The sequence below is a fragment of the Anthonomus grandis genome, chromosome 22, assembly GCF_022605725.1.
Source record: "Anthonomus grandis grandis chromosome 22, icAntGran1.3, whole genome shotgun sequence".
Taxonomy (NCBI): domain Eukaryota; kingdom Metazoa; phylum Arthropoda; class Insecta; order Coleoptera; family Curculionidae; genus Anthonomus; species Anthonomus grandis.
The window spans coordinates 10,158,710-10,181,969 of record NC_065567.1 but is presented as its reverse complement, the minus strand read 5'-3'; the positions used below and the strand labels follow the sequence as shown (position 1 = coordinate 10,181,969).

The window sequence follows — 23,260 nt, the reverse complement described above, 5'->3', positions numbered from 1 at the left end:
GAGTGATGGTTTTTCTCCGTAAAAAATAATGCTTAATGAGCACACGAAATTCACTTTTTTCCATTTTCTTCTCAAAACGAGTGGTAGTCTGCTATCAACAGCTGTCAAACACAAACTAAATGACGCAACTTGTTCAAATTTTAGCGTCAACTGACAGTTCTCTGTTGACAGGAGCAGAGTTGCCATTTCCATTAAAGGGCGGAAATTCAAAAAGTCACGGACTTATTGACCCGCCCTCGTAATATTATTTGCGAATAAGATATTGCGCGCATTGTCAATATTCTATACGATATTAGAGAAAGTAGTAATAAAAAAAATATAATAAGCTATCTATGTATGGGTCTTGTTTAGTAAAGCTAGGTTTACGGCTTATTCTATTAATTCCATTACTACAACTATAACTTTAACTCCTTAGGAGGAGCTATTTATTAGGTCCTCTAGTTTTTCAATAGGGAAGGAGTATGTTACGATACATATTTTGAGTAGGCATTAACCTTTCTTTGAAGTAGCGCTTCGTTTTTTAAATTTGTCTAAATTATTGATACGAAAGGACGCTTTTATAGAAGTTTGGACCTTTTTCTGAAGATGCTAAGGTGGTTATCCAAATATGTGTAAATATTTAAATAATCCTAATAGAATTACGGAAATGATAAAACTATTTTTATTTAAAAGTCACGTGGCGTCTCGTGTATTAAAACGTCTGAGTATATTGAATTATTCGTTGTTAATGTGACTGGCTAAATCTGTAAAAGGATCTAAACATCAGATAAGATGACCCTGGAAGCTTTTCGGCAATGATCCGCTAGTTGTTACCAAATCCGGAAGCAAATGCCAGAACCATTGGCGTTGTACATAAAAGTTTAAAATATATGTGAATATGGCAATTAAAGATTGAGTAAAATGAAGGGTCAGTTATATGTCGGTGCTCCACTCATATCGGTTACAAAAATAAAGTCGCCTGTTGCATTGATCCACGAGCTGTCAAACAAAACGGGTCAGGACCGACGGCGGTCTTAATATACACTTGAACTAGCGTGTATTTTGACTGGCCGGTATATTTAAAGTTCTAGTAGCATCGATAATAAAATCCTTTCCAAAAATAATTGTTTTAAAATAAATCCGCACTATGATTTTTCATTCATATTCCTCCACACCTTACACTACGGCATCGGGTGCCGTTTTAGATTTAGAATTCCCGTACTGGAAATAGACAGGACATAAACCACACCGCTCTGTATTTTGTGACGTCAGAGTACGGCGTCATTGGTTACGTCACAAATCTTATTTTTGCGTCTTTTTATTGGAATATTTGTTAGGAGTGGTCAGAATGTACGGTATGCGCCCACCACTAAAAAAACTTTTTTGTAAATTTAATGTTTTTGAAGCTACGCTATAGTAACAGATATAAACTCTATTTTTACCTGAATAAAATGTGTATCAATTTTTTGAATTGGTTTTAATCGTAAACTTTTCCCCGTATGTAGTGCAGTAGTAAAATTTTTTAAGAGCTCTTGTTTTTTTAAGATAAATTGTAATTAAATTTTTTTCTGTTTCAGATTTTTATGAGCTGGGTTTCCTTGAACATTGATGATTGGAAATAATAACCTGAATGATTTTAAGTAAGTGACTATATATAAATTAGTTTAATCTTATATTCATGCAGGATAGTGCAACACGTCATTAAATTTGAAAGAAAGACAGATAAAGTTGTGATTAAAATTAATTGAGAAAATTCTTCAGTGGCAGAGATTTTGGGGGTTAGATTACATTGGCATTCTCTTCTTTCCCTGCCAATATTTGACATGACGCGGTATATTACGAAAAAAATGACATATGCACACGTCTGCATTTTCTCTGATTTTCTTTAAAAAAATGCTTTAATAAAATGTTGAAAAAAAGAGTATAAGCTTCAAAATATGTAAAAAAATAAACCATAAATAAAAGACAAGTTATTTTCAAGCCATAATCAGGGAAATCAAGAATTGAATTTTCTTTAAAAATAATGAGGGGGAAAAAGGAATGCCAATCTAACGTTCATCTAATGTTTTGTCAAGAAAGTTAACCTAATCTATGTTGATCGCATGTATGCTTCTATTAATATAAGTTAATGCTAATAGATTTTAGAAAATCTGGATTTGTTTGAAAAGTCCGGTTGTCAACCGGTTGTTGTCCCTTCTTTAATAAAAAATAAAATTCTTATATGAACTTTTAAATAAAATATATTTTATAGGGTGCACCTTCATTTAATGTCCACTCGTAACACTATTTTAACTTGCTATTTAATGGTAATAAAAAATTATATGTAGGGTGTCAACTTGAAAACTTTCAATGCAAATATCTCTGAAACTAAAAACGTTAGAAAAGTGCAATGTGGTACAAATGTTATACCGATAGGGAAAACCTGCATAAAAATGTTTCCTAAATTTTATACGCAGAGTCAAAGAATGGTATAATTGAAATAAAATAAACTCTGTTTTATAAAGTGATATTCTGAAAGCCTTCCCTTGGAAAAGATGTACACTTTCTAATAAATCCGTTGCCAGATAATCAAGTACTCGGCGCTGAACTGTTTTTTCTTGTTTGCTACTGAATTATCCAATCTAATAACCAATTACATTGTACTTCATTGTCAAAACTAAAAATAATTTTTTTAACTCGATAAAGAAGTTTGTTTATTAAGTTGGAATGCAGTTCTTCAGGAATTGCGTGAATAGAACAGAATTTTGCGAGAGAATGACAGAAAAATTACGTATTACTCCTGAGTTAGAAATTATTTGTTTTAGAGACGAATGCACCTTTTTTTTAATAGTTCTGTAAGTAAACACAACTGTAGATACTTAAGTGATGAAAATCCGCAACTTTTCAGAAAACTCAATGTGTGGGCAGGAATACTGAGTGATACTATTGTTGAACCTCTATATATTAATAATGACCCTAGACGAAGTTGGAAATATTGGAAACCGCCATTCAAAGTTAGTTGGATATTCAGCGGGGTAGGAACCTAAGATTTAGTACATTTTCAACAAGATGGAGATTAGGAGAAGAGATCTAATGGAGGGGCCGTCGCAATCACCAGACCTAACACCACTTGACTTTTTTCTCTGGGTTGACTTAAAAACTGTTGTGTTTAAAACGCAACCAGCTTCACTCGATGATCTTCGGCAACCGATTATTACAGAATGTGCATCTATTTTAAGAGAAGTATTTAACAATGTGAGAAATGAGTGAATGTGAAAATAGATTATAGTTTTGTTCAGCCCAAAATGGAATGCCTTTTGAGCATCTAATTACAATTATGAAATAACACTTCATAAAAACAGAGTTTATTTTATTTAATTTATAACCAAAATATTGTGGTTGAAGTTCCTCCTACCTGTATAATATTTGTACCAAATTGCGCCTTTCTAACTTTTTTAGTTTCAGAGATATTTGCATTGAAAGTTTTTAGATTGGCACTTTGTAAATCATTTTTCCTTATACAGAACTAACAACATAATTTTACGAAAAATAAAAAAAAAGTCCGTTATTAACCGTTATATATTAGAGAGCTTGAAGTCAAAAAAGGATTTAAAAAAAAAAGCATTAGTATACCAGTTATTGAGCCCAATTATTTTATCGTGTCAAATTTTAGATTTCTACATTATTTCACAAGGCGGATGTGGAATAATTGAACATACGGATTCAGTATATTAAAAGTTCATGAGAATAGATATGTATTCATAGACTGTACTATATACACTACCACTCAAAAGTATTTGCCTACATATGACTGTTTTAAAGTTATAACTAAAAATAATAAACCCATCAGTTATTCTTATGAAACGGTTTATTTATAACAAAATGAGTATAAATAATACATTTTTCAATTAATTAAATTTAAGAAAATCAAATTTTGGATTCATCTGCATGTCCGCCTCGATTTTTAATAACAGCTTCACAGAGTTTCGGTAGTCTTCTAATTAATTTGTTCAAAGTTTCCTGAGGTATCTTGTGCCACTCTTCTTGGATGATCCTTCACAAGTCTTCTTTTGATGTGGGGCATGATTTTCGCACTTGTCTATCCCACAGTAATTGGATAGGATTGAGGTCCGGTGATTGTGGGGGCCATACCATAACTTTCAGAAGATGTTGCCTTTGTAATTGACCTAAATATTGCTTGCACAATTTCGACGTGTGCTTGGGGTCATTGTCGTATTGAAAAATAAAGTTTTTCCCAATTATTCGAGTACCAGAAGGAAGTACATTGTCACTTAAAATTGTTTTGTAACCCTCTTTTCAAAGAATTCCCTCTATTCTAATTAGATCCCCCACTGCAGATCCTCCGAAACAACCCCACACCATCGCCGAACCACCACCGTGTTTAATTGAGACCTACAGTTCTCAGCGACCCTTTCATTGGCATAACGGCGAACAAAAACTCGCCTCTTCGTTCCAGAAACCTCGAATTTCGACTCGTCACTCCAGAGAACTTTCTTTAAGTCATCAATGTTCCATTCTTTGTGTGATTGGGCCCACTCAAGTCTTTTCTTCTTATTAGCATCCTTCAGTAGCGGTTTTGATACAGCTAAACGTCCTTTAAGACCAGCATTATAAATTCGCCGTTTTACTGTCGAAACACTGACCGCTTTTTTACGCTCCTTGTTGATTTTTGCTGTGATTTCAGGGGCGGTAAGGCGTCTATTGCGTTTGCTTGTAATTATAATATTTAAATCCTCCTTTGAACTTGTTGCCTTCGGCCTTCCCGATCGAGGTTTGTTTGCTAATAGTCCCTTCTCTGGTGAATTTCCTAACATTATAATCAACAGTCCGCCTTGGAATTCCCAAATCCGTCGAAATTTGACGGTTAGTCTTTCCAGCCTTATGAAGTCCAATGTAGAACCAATACCTTTTGTTTCTAACGATAACTCTTTTGTTTTAGCCATTTTAAAGAATGTTGAAAAACCAGCAAAGAAACGGTGACAATCGTCAATAAGCAAGCGAAATTTTTTACCAATGTTACACAAAATCAATTCTTGAAGACTAAACACCTTTAAATATTTCAAATTTCATCGGAAACGATCTGTAAACAGATTAGTTTTTTAGAAGAAGTGCATATTTTCACTACATTGTTTGTTATTTGCAAGACTATTTTTAAATACTCAGTGTTTTTCAATGAACCATAGTTGATAGGTATGCTGTTTAAGCATATATGCAATTTACAAAAAGAGATACAATCTAAATTTAGGTATAAAGATAAGATTTTTGTATCTAATTTAAAATATTAAAAAGAGTACATGGTGGGCAAATACTTTTGAGCGGTAGTGTATAGGTGCATATCAATTTGCTCTCAAATCAGTCATATGCAACGTTCTTTTGAAAATCCAGTTACATTAAATTATTGTACATGAAGTAATGACCTATGAAGGAGAGATGACAATTCATCATGAGGGTTTTGTACTATTTACATAATGCTGTCTAACTTTTGCCTAGTAATTAAGTCATAGTATAATAAATCAAATATATAAATAAATTAAAATACCTATCAATATTCTTTTAAATTATTTAATTTCAGTGGAAACTTAAATAGAAAATCGTTAGCAATTGTTGAATACTGTATACATGTATAATAATGCAAAAACATATCTAGCACTCAATGAAATTTATTTTATGTAAAAGCTCCGGAAGAAGCACTCTCAATTGTTTAACGTTAGAAGGGATTCAAAGGTTGAGTCCTATAAACAAAAAACGCGTATAGAGAAAACAGATAGGGACTCTTTAGCTACAATGATAAATAATTATCTTATATTAATCTGATTATTATTGATTTGGATATGGCTTTTTATATGAATATGATTGTGATTGGTATTGATATTTAATTTTTTTAAACCAAGTTTTTGATTTGTTTGATCTGTATTTAATAATAGGACCTTGCACAGATCTCTTTAATTGTTATCTTTGGCAATGTAAAAATGAAAAAATGAAATCAATATTACATCATGCGTATTTAGTATTTTTTTGCATCTTTAGCTTATAAAAATATCATATAATATTACAGTGGAATTTTATAAAAATATATTTTTATATGTAGAAAATCTATGTATAGTTCTTTTTTAGTAAATTTTAATTTATACTTTGTAAAATAAAAAGAAAAAAAGAAGAAAATACTATAATCTTACTCACGTGTTTAAAATCACTCTTTTCGTTTAATTAGTATTACATTAATCATAATCATAAATCTTAAGTATTTCGTAGAATTAAATATACCAGTTTGGCCAACTCAGGTCTTAGGTTTAAGTTACAAGTTCAAAAGAGAACGATAGGGTTTCTCCTCCGCGAACATAAAGAAGGGCCAAGAGGCGGAAATGTACGATCGGGGCAACCGATCTATTCCGAGTTGCCGCAAATTTCGCTCATTTACTTCACAGCTTTTTACGAGTAATAGAAGAAATATTAAACAGATATATCTTCTGAAAGTCTTCTTTTATGTTCATAATTGCCGTTTTAGTTTTTTTAGCTTACGTGTTATGTTTGATAGAGTATATTTAACTAATAAATTCCAGATAAAACCTCTTCAATCCGTGTCATTATCTGTGATTTTATTGACTGTGATCATCCAAGAAATGTTGTATTTGGTTAGTTTACCAAGAACTTAACTGTAGAATAAATATCATTGTAAAAATTCAATTGCATCAAAAAAAATAAAAATTATGTTAATTTATCCGAGCGATATGTTACTATATCCTAGACAACTACACACATGCTCCAAATCTTGGCATATTGAATTATTTGAATTACAAAGGCCCTAAAGAACTCTTCGCTGAACCATATTTCAGGAATGCTCTATAGGATTGAGATCAGGTAATTGAGTTGGCCAGTCTTAAACACGCATGCTCTGCTCTTTCAAAAAACTTCGTGTGACTCTAGCTGTATGGGGAGTGGCAGTATCATGCATTAAAATAAAATTTGCACCAATATTTTGAAATGGGGTTATGAAACAACAGTAGGTTCCAGAACATTTTTAAAGTAGCGGTCTGATAAGAAACGATCCCAAAGAAAGAGATCAGTTCGACGCCCAAGAGAAATTCCTGTCTATACCATAATTATTGTGCCTGCTCTATAACTTTGAACTTTCTGGGTATGCTGGATTCGATTTCTTGTGCCAGGTGCCCTCCATATAAATATTCTTCGAGAATCTGAATACAAGACAAAGTGACATTCATCAATATATGAAACATTTTTGCCATTCATTTTGCTCCGAACTGACATGTTCCTAAGCAAAAGCTAGTCGACTGGCGCGATCCCTTTGATGTAAGCGTTGACATCTCCAAGGAAGGCCTTCGGTTTACTTTCTCAACTTTCACTTTTATTGTTTTATATTTTACTTTTCTCAACCTTCTCTAGATGATACGTTTTGACTGATTAATTGTGATGCTGTTACTGTATCATTTCTTCGAGCTCCTAACTGAACATATCGACCCATAGAAGGAGTAGTTACCTTTGGGGGGCCCAAAAACCAGTCCTTAACATCTCATTATCTGCCAAATTACGTCTAGGCATATTTAAACAATTTAAAAAATACCTTTGCTCTATTAGATTTGACAAAGAATTAATAATATTATACATTATTTATATTCTAAATTTTAGGCGTTTTTAAAAAAACAGTTTTTTTATGAGTAAAATATTTGCAGATGAATTTAAGTCGTTTATTTACATCATCAGTATTGCTATAGAAACGTGTTACATTGCTTAATATAGTTTAAGGTAATAAAGAAATATTCACCAAAAAAATTATAGTTCAAGTTTTAAATATCCCTAAATTTTGAGCATGTGTGTAGTTACAAAATATTTCATTGAAAATCAGATATTCAATCTTGCGGGAAGTCTTAGACTAGTCAAACTATTACACTACCGCCCCTGTAATTGTGCATTTCCTGTGGGTTTTTAAGTTCCTCATCATATTCTGACTCCATATGAACTTGGATGCAAGCCGAATCGAGACTCTTTTGTGAACTAATCTAGGGCCATTGATTTCCAGTTTAATTTTTATGTTTAATCCTAATTTAAAGGAGCAGGGCTATTCTCTTTTGATAACAGCTGTCATCTCGCAGGATATTGACCCCTCAAATCATCTCGTACAGTTTCTGATAATGTTTCCTACATTTGCATGTAGTTCGCGGATGCGATCTCTTTAAGTCGGAGCTGATCTATGACCAACTTCTGAAAAGTCGACTAATCTATTCTTCGATCAATTTATCAAAAGACGAAGTTAGGTTTCATCATTCCTCGTAACATTTGATCGCAGCTAAAATCATTTCCATTCATGATAGACAACAGTGCGTAATATTTTAATGTAAAATATAGACTTTAAAGTTTGACAGGACCTTTTTGAGTTGCATTTGTAATAGTTGATCATTATCAAAATTTAATAAAAATATCAATATTTTTTTATTTTAAAATTACAAAATTATACCTTTGAAGAGCAATCTATTTTAATTTATAACAGTTTTGTATTTAATTCAATTCAATTGTATTTCAATATTCAATCAAATGTATTTATATAATTTTCTTTTATCTCATAGCGTTTGCCACAAAAAAGTATACACTAAAGATAGAACTGAGATAAAGCTAGAGGTACGGAAAAGACGTACGTTTTATTACAGACTATTTAAAAAAAAATAATGGTTTAAAGATAAGCGAGTTTATCTCTACTCGATTGTTAGTGTTATTTTTGCGATTGAATTTAAGAACATTAAAGACATCGAGTGCAGGGAGATTGTAGGATATTTACCGTAATTAGAAGAATCAGTAAACATAAATCAAATATTATTTGGTAGTCGTAATATTATTATACAATATATTATTTTTAATTTAAAAATGGAAAAAATGTCTTTTCTTATTTAGGGTAGGATCACTATGTTAACCAAACAACATTAAAAAGTTGTGGCTTGCAACATATACCTCTTTATCAAGTTTATTCAAAGTTTAGAATACCTTAGCATTTAGTAGGTACGTATAAGCTGCCTATATACGTAATTAAGTTATATGAATTAGGTATCCCCGATTAAATTTTTATTTGCCGCCAAACGCATGAAGCTTGAAACTAATTATTACAGATATCGGTTGCGATATCGCTTGAGCCTCACTGAGGCAGAAAAATTCAATAAACTGCAGGTTTTTTACGTGGGTTGTCAGCCTTGATATTTTCGTTGAGTAGGAGGGCTCTATTTCTCTTTCTTTCGAATTTTTTCTCTTCCGTTTCGTTAATCTAAATAAAGCGACAAATACGCACTTTTTAAGCATAAATTGTTATAAAATATCGTCTTCTGGCAAGCGTAGTATCAAGCAAATGTAATATCAGAGTACAGTCTAACTTTTTCGAAAAAAAATTAAAAAAATCTTTTCAACAGTTTTAGTGAAAACGAAAAACCGTTTTTATCTTTTTTATATTATTTTCCTTAATGTGTAAGATATTGTAATTAGTGGTAATTTTAAGTACGTTAGTAAGCAATATCCTCGTAAGTTTGAAAACTTTAAACTTTAATTCAACTTTACTTACTTTTTTAAGTAAAAGAGTGAACAATTTTTTAAAATAAATTGATCGTTGCTTTTTTATATTGCATGGTAATATATGTTTTTACAGAATTTTACTTCCTGTTAAAAAATCCCTTTTTTTTATTATTTTTTCTTTTTTAAATAAGAAACTTAGGACAAAGACTGTCATAAACAAAATTACAAAACTTAATCATAACTAGCGTAACTTTCACCATAAACTGACGATATATGACAATACACAAACAATGCCATTACGAGTAACAGGCGAGACATCAGGCGGATTTCCGCTTTTTCAACATTGCCACATCCAGAATATGGATACAGCTGTCGCGCCGCGGCTCTGCTGGCGAGTCCCTTGTTACAGCGACCAGTCTATACTTCATGAAATGTACAGCAACCCGGAGCATATAGGTTAAGCGACAAAATAATTACTTACCTTTCTCTCTGCAGGGTGTCCCATTTTCGATGAAGTTGACGTATTCGGTATGAGTTACAGTAAATCTCGTAACTTACAACACTATTTTAAGATTATATATCTTCGCTTGGATTTTGAAATTAGCTGTCATTCCAGATCCAAGCATTATTATGTAGCATTTTGTATTTATATCCCTTGTACCTTGTTTATCTTAATTAATTATCTTGCAATTTTTTCCGCAAATTTGAGGATTTTGCCTTCATTTCCAATGATTAACATTTATTAAATTCTCTTAGTAACCTGTGTAACTGTTGCTTGAAGGGCATATTTTTAATTGCAAGAAACGTGCTACATATTTATGAATTTTAACATTATTATTACTAATATTATTATTATCAGATTTCATGCTAAACGGCAGTCGCACTCCTCCCTCGGGAAGAGGGGATCATTTACTTATCCCAGATATTTCAGATATCAGAAGGATGGAGTCCGTTCCATGCTATCGGACTCGTCGACTTCAGCATTAGCTTATAGATGCTTTCCTTAAGGTTGAGCAGTTTCATGTTTTCGATCAGGCTCTTTGGTATTACTCCTGTTGTTGACACAATAATTGGGATTGTCCGTTCTTTTCTCATTTCCCATTGTCTTCGTATCTGGTGTTCTAGATCCCTGTACTCAATTATGTTTTGTTGTTATTATTAGGAATAAGTAACTTAATAGGGGTTGTCTTCCTAGAAATTTTATAGATTAATATTAGGTCAGGCCTATTATTACTTACTCGTTGGTCTGTAAGTACAGTGCGATCCAAATAGAATTTGTGTTGTTAATTTTCAAGAACTGGTTCCGGCTTATAGTTATAATATGGGACCTTGGCTGCTGATAAGAGGGTTTAGTTTTTCTATGAGCTCCTGATGCAGTATCTTTGCAACTAGATCATATCGTTCTTTATATTCCATTGGTGCAAAAGTTTGACATCCACTGGTGACATGCTAAATAGATTCCGTTGTCTCCCATCCCTACCTACAGCTGTCAATCTGTACCGTCGAGTCACCAACGAAAAACTTTAAATAAGTTCTTGTTCGTATTAATTGATCTTGGATAGCCACAAGAAACCCTTCAGTTTCTGGGAAAAACTGTCCCGAAGTCAACCAGTAGTTCGACGCCGCTATGTCGACATACTCTTGTTAAACCTCGAGAACATGCCTTCCATCAGTCAGCTGCTTTTCTATGTCAGCCATTCCTCTTCCTCCCATATGTCGAGGCAGTGTAGTTCGTTCTACGGCAATGCGCGGATGATGCTTATTGGCTTTCGTTAGGAGTGTTCCAACTTTTCTTTGCAAATTTTCGATATTCGGTTTAGTCCATCCTATAATATGAAAAAAATAAGTTAATGAACTGACTCCATATGTATTAATAGCTTTAAATAAGTGTCTGCTATTAAGACTTGTTTTAAGGGGTCGTCGCATTCTTTTAGTGAACTTAGTAGTCATCCTTTATAGTTCTATGGTCTATTCTTTGCGCCTGCTCCATTCCTATATATTTGTTGGATTCTTCTTCGTCCATAGCATTCATTATCTGATTGTTTTCTGCTTGAAAGTCACCTGGTTGTAACTTACCCTCAATAATGTTCACAGTTCGGCACTCTTCTAGCACTACAGTTGTTGATGTGTTGACCACAATTTCATAATCCAGTAATTTTGGATGTGATCTGGGCCTGGAGCTTTCCAGTTATGTAGTTTTTTATGAGGTTAGTCACTTCGTCAACTGAAAATGGTAAAAATGTCATATGCTTGGCTCTTTGCTCGTTCTTCAGTAAGGCATTCAGTGTCGAGGTTGCATTCACTAGGTATTGTTAATTGAGTGCCTCAGAACTCCTCGATGTTTTCTATAGTGGGGTAAATGCTAATGGCGGTGTTTTTTGGAAAAGGCTCGTTAAGCTTTCGATAGAATTGCTTCTCTGAGCGTTTAAAAGCGACCTGAAAAAATATATAGATAACTTTTGTTTAAGGGTGTCTAGGCATTGTTCCGGAGTACAGTTTTCTGGGTCCTGCAGTATATGTTGTTGGGTCAGACGTATTATTTCCTCTACTCTTTTTTGTACTTATCTGGTTCTTGTACCTCCGATATATTCCTTTAACCGGCCAATGTCTTTCCTAATATTTTCAATCTTTTTTGTAGTCTCCTTTCCCATGGCGGTGTCGGTCTTTCATTACGTGTCACACTTTGCTGGTGATTTGTTATTTTTAATCCCAGGGTTTTAATAACAGCCGTAACCGCACAGTAGATTATCAGATGAAGCTGTGCAAGTGTCGTAACTATAAGAGTATAATTAGGTATAATTAAGTTGGCAGCATTAAGAAGAATAGCCAATTTGCGGGAAGAATTAACTCTAGGAAGAGCTGGTCTTGTTGAGGGGTTTCTGCCTTCATACTCTGCCAGTCTCTTCTAAACTCTGTTCTAAGTTTAGAATGCATTTCATAATTATGTTCAATATTCTGGTCTTCATTTTGGGTTTCTTCATTTATTATCACTTCTGGTAATGGTGCTTGGTCTGGCGGGTGTAAGTTTTCTTCCGCCGCTTCTATTCTCTCTTGGTCGGCATTGCCCTGAAAATTATCCCTTCCTTCATTTAAGGTCTATTGATCATTTCTTTCTGCTGCAATTTCCCTTTTAATAGAGTAATTCGCGTTTCTGGGATCAAGTTTCTTAGAATGACGCGGTATTGGTTAGCGACTCTCTGTTCAGTCCCTGCACAGTCATTTGGATATTGTCTGCGGAATTCGGCATGCCATCACTTGTTGCCCCAGATTTGTTACCTTGAAGAAAATACGCATTATAGATTTATTCATAGCAGATTTCAATTTTAAGCGCTGTCTCGGTAACCCTGCTTGAGTGAGCACTGGCTGAATTTCCTGCGGAATACCATCAGCAGGTTGGGTCCTGGTTGGTGTTTGATGATCCTGTGCAACTGGGGGTTGTGGTGGAGCTGTAGTTTCTTGTATGACAAGAACCCGTCCCCCCAGCACCCTGCCACCGACGGTCCGCATGCTGTGATGTCCAGCAACGGCTCCAGACCTGCACTGGCGATCCACAGGCAGCGACCTTGCTCCGAGGCTTCGGTTTCATTTAAAGTTAAAATGTTGCAGAAATTGAGAAAAGCCTGCTGCATATATGTACAAAATATGTATTGTATATGTACAAAACAGAGGACTTAACATACTGCCCTGGGTGACACCTTGATTAATTATCTTAATTTCAGAGTCAGTTTGTTTTCTATTAATAAGGTGGCTTTTAAAGAATCGTAGAGCTGCATTTCTAAGACCATAATATTTTAATTTACCTAATAAGAGTTGATGTTCTATGGTATCGAACGATTTACTAAAATCTAAGAGAATAAGGCAGGGTTTATAAGTTTGCCAAAATGACATGAGATACTTGAAGTAAATTTGTAGTAGTGCTGTGATTTTTACGAAAAATATTATTCCTATCAAAGAAGGAAGTGAGTTGTTCAGCTGCAACATTTAAAGAGAGTACTGGTAGAATTCTAATTGGCCGAAAATCGTTTGGCTTAGAAGGATTGGACACTTTTCGAATACCGCGATTTTGCAAGGCAATTTTTAATTTTCAAAAAGTGCAATCAAGTTTTTTGTCTAAATAACTCTCATTTAATTTTTTTAGTTTCATAGAAAAAAAAATCACAAAAAAAACACAAGTTAGCTTAGATGTTCTTTGATAGATTTCCGCACATAAGACCTTAGTTGGCCCAGCGTGTATAATATGTGAAGTTAGGACAAAAAGTGAAAAAAGCGTATCTAATGGATAAGCATTTAAAATGTCTAGTGGTAAAGGATTTAAAATATCTTGGGATTACTTTTTATGTTTATCAGTCACCGGTTTGCTGATGTATAATCCTCGTGTTAGTTAAGTATAAGTATAAACCTCAAAGTTTAGAACTTAATGTTATAATCTCTTCATTTTTTTTATAAAATTAAAATAGAAACTGTAATTATGTAAAAAGAACCGAGATCAACAGGTTATTTTAGAACTGGTTATTGTAAAATAACTAACAAAACTAAAAATTAACACGCCAGAGCACTAAAATAAGACCAATTAAAGCCACCTACGTGCCTTACCTGAGCGGCATTGAGATACGTGCTTGCTGAAAATTGAACGCAAAGCCCCTATTACATAGGAAGAAAAGCAGCTTCCTCTGACTAGCGAAAAATGCTTTTAACTCAAAGGAAAATGACTAGCTATATAGGAAAATAGCACAAGCAATGTTTTGATGATACATGTGCGGTTTCTTTGGGTATTATGGCCGATTTATGCTCTTCATTATCCACGTGTTCGAAAAAAAAAATCAATTTTAACAAAAATTAGCTTGTTAGTACTAATTATATTTAGAAATTTATAACGCAAATCTAGTGGATCTAATTGTTTCAATCTGTCTAGATTGCCTTTTTATCTTACATATTTTTCAAACCTTTTTGTTGTTAATTTCAACTCAAGTAAATTTTAGATTTTAGAGAGGATTTTTTTTCATATATATAGTCAGTCATTTTTAATTTTTTTTTTTGGAAAACCCAGCTCGATCCTGTTCGTCTTCGCTCAGACTGTTAAACTCCATTTCTATCCCTTTTTTATGTGTGGTGCCAATATTTTATACGAAATGATATAAAGTAAAAACATAGATTACGTACTTATACATTTATATCGTATATACGATTGATGCTCAATAGTAATGATATAAAATATTTTTATCCTTGTCAATAAAATATATAAAGTTCACGATAAACATTGGCATAATATGCTTAATTAAATGCCATTTTACTTGAGTTTGGGCAACTAAATGGAAACTCCAGGGAGGGATGTTTTCTGAAAACGAGGACGGTCAGACTTTACCATATAGCCCGAATTTAGTATATTACTAGTCTAGTAAGTCTGATGGTAATGTTACATTATATATATATATATAATTATATTTCATAAAATTAGTTAGTTCCTTACATTCTTGCATTTTACAGGATATATGTGCAACATTAAAATGATGATATATTTTATATTCAAAACTCTTTGGTATCACTCTTTAACGGTAATGGGCTGGTATTTTCATGTGGTGTTTAATGACATGAAATAATAGGTATAATATGTGGAAGATAGGACTAAAAAGATAGTAGATTACATAAAGTATACAACCTTAAAAATAGCTTTAAAAGAGTCGTTAAATTTAAGATCTACTAATTTTATTGCAAAAATGCTAACTATTAATACATAATAAAAATCCATTTTATTTTTTTGGTGAATCATTACTCCTAAAAAATTGTCTTCCCCTTCCTAAACCATTCTCAATACATTTGTATGAAAGATATAATACGTTTTGTTTTGCGCATTTTTTCGTTAGACTGACTGATTTTTGTCAAACCAATATTTGGTTTTAATTTAGATGACAGTTTAATATTGCTAAATTCGTTCCAATTTTTACTGCAGTTTAAAGCGATACGTCTACCCCAGTAATAATATTATGACAAGATAAAGTTAATGAGTAATAATTACAAGCTGATCCCATTAAAAGTAGTGCTCTATTCCTGTCAAGGCGATCTAAACAATTGCAATCGATCACAATCAAACCGGGTTTAGTGTAGCAATAATTAAAAAAAACTTTTGAAAAAAAAATTTGGAAGAAAAATTAATTTTTTAACCCATAATAACGAACAAAGATAGTTCTTCAAATTCTCCGAGTTCATATTGGTCTTTACACATTCCATCAACTAATATTTTAAGAGTTAGTTACTCCAAAAATTATCGAAAAATATAATCTATTAAACAATGTGATAAGCGCCGTAACCAGCAATCGGTTGACATTATTATATTCACGTGACGTGTTACCAATTTAGGACATATTCTTAAGAGTTAATTTTATTATTTCTTTTTCTCTAGTAGCTGATTCATTGAAAATAAGAAATGGACCAGAACTGGTGAATTTTTTCACCGGAATTTTTCTTCTATATATTTTTGTGTCTTGTCCTTTGTTTCATACTTCTTTAGATCCGATTAGGCTTTATACGTATTTTTCTTGTATCCCTGTCGAAATTTAGTAATCCAACTAGGTCTATACTATTATCGAAGTCTAAAAGCTACTTTATTTTGTTTCTCTCTGTGCTTAGAGCTTGTTCTGGAAGGCGAATTGGCTGTTTTTGTTAACCTTTTGGTTATGTTGGCTTTCTCATCATGCTCTATGTATATTTACTGTCGGAGACATCATTTGGAAAAAACATCTTAGAAGTGGATGCTTGTTGATCTTGAGCACGCACTTAAGAAATAGCTACAAATATGATATTTTTAATATGGGGAGAAATGCCATGTATAGAGCTTAGAGTTCCTTAGGGTCAAAATGACAGTCAACCGCTGGCTTTTGATCTTAGGGCAATCGTGGACGTTACCAATACGATGTTTTCCCTGTTTCTCCTGTGAATGTCTCATTAGAAGAATTCTGTTCTGGCACTTGCATTATTTATTTGCTTCAGCATTTTATGCGTGTTTCGCATTGCAATTATAGTTTTTGTAGTTTTTTTTTTAAGAAGAGATCGTTTACTAGTTACTCAGTTTGCTAGATTTGTTGAGATTGTGACCGAAGAGAATTGTTCTAATTGTGACCGCACGGTGTCACTACTGTCACGGAATTTTTCGGAAATTTTACCCTTGATAGGGGACAATGTGGACAATTCCATTTGAAATTTCGGAATTGATGTACTCTAGTTTGGAAAAGTAATTTTGTCCGGAAGGGAGTTTTATAACAACCTCCAAGGTTTATTTATCAAGACTGTGTCACATTTGTTAGTGTTAGTGGTACTTTTTGGTAACCACATTTGTTAGTGTTGGTGTAACTTATTGGTTTGTAAGGTAAGGCTTTTGATTTGTACTTAATCCTTGTTTAACAAAGGATATTTATTTTAAAGTTTTCTTTTTTTTGGTTTTTGGTTTCTTTTGGTTTTGGATTTACTCTGGATTCCAATTTAACGCTTGGGTAATAATAAAATCAGCCAAGTGCCTACATAGTTCCAAGTAAATAAATAGTCTTTCAGTTTACTTTTTTTCACCTATCTATAATTTTATTGCTTAATTAATATTGTTGATTAATGTTAATCTCCCCTAGTGTATTATCCACGTTTCTGCCTTATGAATTTTAATTGAATAATTATTGTTGGTTCGTTTGTAAAGTACGTTTGTTCGTACTCGTATGGAATAAGGGGGGAAACATACTAATTTTATTATGTCTTTAATCTTTTTTTTTTTAATTTATTAAGGGGTATTTTTGGGTGACTCAATAGTAAACCAAACCTATATATATACGTTTTTTTTTAATATTTTTACTTTACTATGCTTCATGCCAGAGTTTCTTTAATAGTCGGAAGTGACATTAAACGATTGGCCTCAAATATAGAATTTTGACTTTTATTTTTTCGTATTTTGATGTGTATCGTAATAAAATTTTGAATAACACCTTAGGCCTTTTATCTAAAAATCCACTGGTGGTAATTTATCGGACGTTATAGTTGACTTGGACGTTCTAGTTGAAAATTTAGATGAACTGGAAACATTTTGAAAGTAACAAACTCTTCCTTAAATAGAGGTAAATATTGAGTGGTTAATTATCTAATTTAGTTAAGCACAGCAACGATCAAAGTCCAAAGTCAAAAATGCTTTATTTGTTTAAAAAATATAAATTTTCATTGACAAAACATACTTACATCTAAAAGTAAAAAAATATTTAATACATTAACCCAAGTAAGAAGCAAAATACTTAAAATTTAGTCATAAAAAACATATATAAAAAAATCATTATACAATAACACAAAAATTTTAAAAAGTGCAAGAAGGCGTCAAGATTTTTAATGGTTCTGAGGCCAATTGTGGCCAGTGGTTATATAATTTTCGCCCCTCATAAATCAAAGACCGCCTAATAAACGTTGTTTTCGGCAATGGCAAAGGCAGATTAAAATTCTGGCGAGTATTGTAGTAAGGCGTAGGACCCTGAAGCTAAACGCGATTCTTGAAAATTAGAGAACATGTTTTCAAAATAAAGAGAGATGTTAAGCTTAGAATTCTTTGAGTCACAAAATGCGGTCTGCAACTTTGTCTTTGGTTGATGTTCATAAGAAATCGAATTGCTTTTTTTCTGTAGAACATATTCAAAAGACCCTGACTGGCCACCCCCCAAAATGGAATGCCATATGTGAGGTGTGACTCAAAAAAAGAAAAATAAACTGTTCTTGCCAGTTTAGGATCCAATTCCTCTCTAATTGCTCTTACCGCAAAGCATGCTGATGAAAATTTCTTGCTTAAACACATTATGTGTTCCTCAAAATGCATTTTTCCCATCAATTAGGACTTCCAGAAACTTGACAACTTCCAGGCCCGCAAGGCGGCTCTAATTTAAAAGATCCTCACACTAGATCCTCCACATCATACCTAAAGCCGCCAACATATGTTTTAGTAAAGTTTAGAGAGAGACGATTGGCATCGAACCTTTTCTTAATAAGTTTGAGGTCGCTTGATATTATATGTTTTAAATCCTCTATATCCCTTTCTTGCCAAAGAATCGAAGTGTCATCTGCAAAAAGAGTAAAATTCCCATGTTGAGGTGAGCTAGGTCATTTATGTAGAGGAGGAATAATAGCGGTCCCAAAACAGAGCCCTGTGGAGCTTCGCACTAAATGGCTGTCAAAGATGATTTTTTTTCCCAAGATGTATAGTCTGAAAACGGCCCTCCAGGTATGATTTGAGCCAAGCATAAGATGCAACCGGGAACCCATATTTCTCAAGCTTTGACAGCACTATTCTATGATCCATACAATCAAATGCCTTAGATATATCACAGAACACCGCTGCCGAGCAGTACCCCCGATTCATCCCAAAGTAGATCCATTCGAGGAAGCTGTAGATGGTATCCCGGGTACTCCCAGAAGACTGGAAATCAAACTATCTGTCTGTAATAATCCTGAATGAAAGGAGATAATCCCACATTCTTTTCTTTACTAGTTTTTCAATTATTTTGGACAGAGCCGGTAGCAACGAAATAGGGCGGAAGTTAGAGGGTTCCCCTGGGTCACTACCCTTGAACAAAGGTATCACCAAAGCAGATTTCAAGCAAAAAGGAAACAAACCTCACGCCCAAAATTCATTAATGGAATCGGAGAGAGCATCCAAAGCTCTGTCAGGTAAAGTGCAGAAGAACCTTCGTCGAAATCTCGTCAAGTCCACTACATCTCTTATTAATGTGAGATATTACGTCCTTAATTTCATCTCTGTTCGTCTCAAAAAAGGAAAAGGAGCCTCTGTATGAAACATTGCGAAGATATGATATTGGATCTTTCATAAAAACAACTGATAAATTTTTGATAAGATTAGAAGCCATACTACAATAAAATATATTCAATTGATCAGGATCCATGTCAATGCTGCCAGGTCTTTAGGATTTTGTTCTTAAATGGTAACCCTCAACTTGCGAACTTTAATTTTGAACTTTGTCTAATGTTTACCGCTAGTGCGAAAGGAAAATTGCATCAGAAATTCAAGCGGTAGCTTCTGGAATGTAAGATCAGCTGAACATGATTGAAATTTGGATTCCTTGAATATGGCAGTAATAACCTTTGTTCTCTAGGACCGTTTTGATGTGTTTTATTTATTCAGAAAATGAGTATAGACAAATTGTCTTTTGTGATTCAGACCTTAAAATTATTTTTTTCAAATCGTCTTGATTACTAACATCATGATTTTTTTAAATTTGCGAGCCACGATTGTATTAGCAACTTATTCTTGGATTTGCCAAGGACCTTTTAATCTGAACTGGGCTACTGAATAATAAAGCGTTGCATAAGAGTCGGATTCGCCAAGGCGACTATTAGACGATTAGGATTTGCTCCTAAATAGTCTATATTGAGTGGTCCTTTAAAACAAATTTGTTTTATACTTATTTTATAGTAGTTATTACTTTTTACTTAACCAAAGCTTTTTTTATATTTTTGATAGAAATGTGTATATGAGCTTATAATAAAAGGAAATAAAAGAAACCTTTAAACTGATCCCTAATCAAAATATTGTAACGGAACTCAAGAACACACTCCTGTCTGGAACACGCTAATACCGGGAATATACTTTTATATTAGAAACGCAATTCTCGATGTCGGATTACAAAACTTAGATCTCTTTTTGTATGGGTCTTTGGTTTTTTTTGTAAGTTTTATTGCTCGGAATGGGATTCGTTTAATATTTTGATTTTAGTTGATTAATTTATTTTAATAATAAAAACGTGGTTCGACTGTACCTGAATTGTTTTCAAAATAAACAACTAAACTGAATTAAATGTCACCATGCTTGTCACCTTTTTAAGTCGTTTGTTAAAAAGGGACAATTTGGAAACGCTGGGAAAATTCAACATTATTTCTACTGATGCAGTTAAATAATTTAAGGAAAGCACTAGCTATCAAAGAGAGGAAGTATGTATATAAAATCTAGAAAATTTACCGACCAGAATTTACAATAAAAATAAATAAATTAGAGTCCTTAAACAAAATAAGTTACTAAAAGCTAAACTGAAACTGTTAAATGAAACATAAGTAGCAGCCTAAGTAAACCTACCTAATAAAATTCCCCTTCAGTTTATTTCCCCACCGAGCCAATTCCGTCCATTTCAACTATTAAACGTATTGTCAATAAGTTCGAGTCCAAAGGTACCGTAATAAATAATTTTAAATGTTTAACTAAGGATATCGAAAATAGAGCCGAAGAAAGAGAGAACAGAGCCGAAGAAAGAGAGATCTTAATATTTTACTGAGTGTGGAGGAAAACAAGATGGTTAGTACGAGGGTTCTTGGGCAAGAGGTAAATAAACATCATACAACGGTATTGCACACTTTAAAAAAACACAAATATTATTCGTATAAATTCGAAAAACATCAAGAGCTGCAGGAAGGAGATGAAGAGCAAAGAATGGCATTTTGTTTTGAAATGATGGAAAGAGCAAATAATGATAGGAATTTTTTAAGAAATATTTGTTTTACCAATGAATGTACATTTACCCTCAACAATGAACCAAATGTTCTGAATTGCCGGTATTGGAGCCAAGAAAATGAACATCGCTTTGTTCATACTCGGACACAATATCCCCAAAAAACAAATGTATTCGTGGGAATTATCGGACACCATATCATTGGACCCTTTTTTATGGACTATAACCTAGCAGCTGAAACCTATTTGGACTTATTTCAAAATCAAATTGGACCCGCCTTGGAAGAAGTTGTTCAGGAAGATCAAATGATCTGGTACCATATGGATGGTTTCCCGGCCCATAATGCCCGTATGGTTGAGAGAGTGCTTGGAAAATGCTTTTAACGGCAATATTATTGGTCCACGGTACCGGATACTTTGGCCAGCCAAGTCACCTGATCTTTCACCGAATGACTTCTTTTTGTGGGATCATTTAAAAAGTGTCATTTATAAAAGTGTAAAGTTTGAGAATCTAAACCAGTTACAAAACGCTATTTCGTTAGAATTTAATAAAATTTCGCAATATCAACTTAAGTAACGTTAGAAATGGATTTTATGATCGGTTAGGATATTGTTTAGCTGTTAATGGGGGGGTTGTTTAAGCATTTGATTAATTGATGTTTTTATGTAATTCTCTATTATTTTTAAAAAAGTTATTGTATTTTATTTTATTTTTCCACACTTAGTAAAATATTGAGAGTTCTGTTCTCTCTTTTTTCGGATCTATTTTCGATCTTTTGAGTTAAACATTTACAATTATTTATTGCAATGTCTTTGGACTCGAATTTACTAACAATAGGTTTAATGGTTGAAATGGACCAGATAGGCTTGATGGGAAAATAAATTTAAAATATTTCAGATACTGCTATTGGTTTAATTAAATTCTAAGTATGATAAAATTATTTTTTTAATAATCGATAATAATAATTTTTATTGGTTTAACTTCATCGTTATATTAAATAAAAGTTTAGAAAATAACGTAATGTTAACGTGACTTACTTTGAATGTATGGTTGTGAGATTGACAAAACGAAAAAAAAACATTTCTAACAAATTGTTTGCTGGTGGCTGGTGTCTAGTTTTACCTGAACCGAAAATTTGGTAATTTTGCAATTACATTTAATTGGATAATTCAAGATTCGCTTATTAACATTTTTTGAAACTTTGCACGAGGGTTTGCCAGATTGTTCTCTTCAAAAAGTTATCTTAAATTTTTTCTGTAAAATGTACAGGAAAGCCAATAATTGACCCACTTAAAATTTACATAAGATTTCCTATGTTCCGCTCGGCGACGCACCACCCGGTATACTAAACTAGACCTGAACACTTATATCATGTTTTATCATCTAATGTGACTATCTTTGGTCGTTACTGTCTCTTGTATTATTAACTAATTAGGTAAATTACCCTGTTAAATAAAAAATTAAAATAATTCCCTTTAAAACAAAAATCAACGGGTCAATTTTTGTGGAGACTGAAAATCAAGAAAAATTGCTAGTCCGCTCGATAGAGTAGGTAAGGAAAGGTTCCAATTTAAAAATAAGTTAAAAATTATTAAACGCTTTGTTATTGGTCGTTACACAACTTTGCAACAAATGTAATGGATATATATGCGTGCATGTATATATTTTGTTATTTACTTATCGAAAATCATGGCTGATATCTTATCATTATATAATGTACATGTTCGGATTCAAGGTTAGTTGATCTGAGATAGTGGTTAAGATGTTCATGAGTTCACTCGAGATACGTGTAGGTTAGTTCTGTTGACATCAGTGCAAATCGGTTAACTTTTTTTAATTGGCAAAATGTGCTCCGGTTATATTTCGTAAGGTTAGTTGAAAATGTTTTAGTGTTATAGTTTTAGTTTTTTCTCTAATAGTAATAAATATTCTAGCAGCGAGTGTGTGAAGGTAAAGTATTAAATTTGAGTATGTATTTTAAAATAACGTTTTTAAAGAGTGGCCTAATTAAATATTTGGACAAGCTTTTAATGTGACTAAAATAATTTTTAAAGAAAAATGGCAATTTTTTTCATTGAAGACCCGTTTTTTGGTTTCCTTATTGTAAAACCATGTGCGATAATGAAATTGTTTGAAATTGTGTTATGGCTATAAAAATAGGCAATACATAATTTGGCGTTTTATGAAGAAGATATAAATAAGGTACATATATATTTAAACCATCTTCAAATCTGATTTATATAAAAACCTATATTAAATTTAAAAAGCGTCAATAGTAAAACGACCAATCAATATAAACGAAAAAA

General features: G+C 32.9%; 2 protein-coding genes across 12 annotated transcripts in view; one reads left to right on the top strand and one right to left on the bottom strand.

Moving 5' to 3' along the window:
• The window catches only part of LOC126749251 (uncharacterized), a 29,719-nt gene extending 16,604 nt beyond the window's left edge, over positions 1–13,115 (bottom strand). Inside the window, exon 1 of the mRNA XM_050458953.1 lies at positions 12,870–13,115. Coding sequence (XP_050314910.1) covers positions 12,870–13,115 — 246 coding nt within the window. The remainder of the gene's footprint in view (positions 1–12,869) is intronic.
• The window catches only part of LOC126748785 (myocyte-specific enhancer factor 2), a 150,621-nt gene that overhangs the window by 83,214 nt on the left and 44,147 nt on the right, over positions 1–23,260 (top strand). For 10 of the 11 annotated variants that reach the window (XM_050458236.1, XM_050458240.1, XM_050458237.1 and 7 more), the window contains one exon: positions 1,557–1,619. The gene's annotated coding sequence lies outside the window, so the exon portion shown is untranslated. Of the gene's footprint in view, positions 1–1,556; positions 1,620–22,799; positions 22,825–23,260 lie in introns of those variants that run through there. The other variant, XM_050458243.1, reaches the window with a different exon arrangement.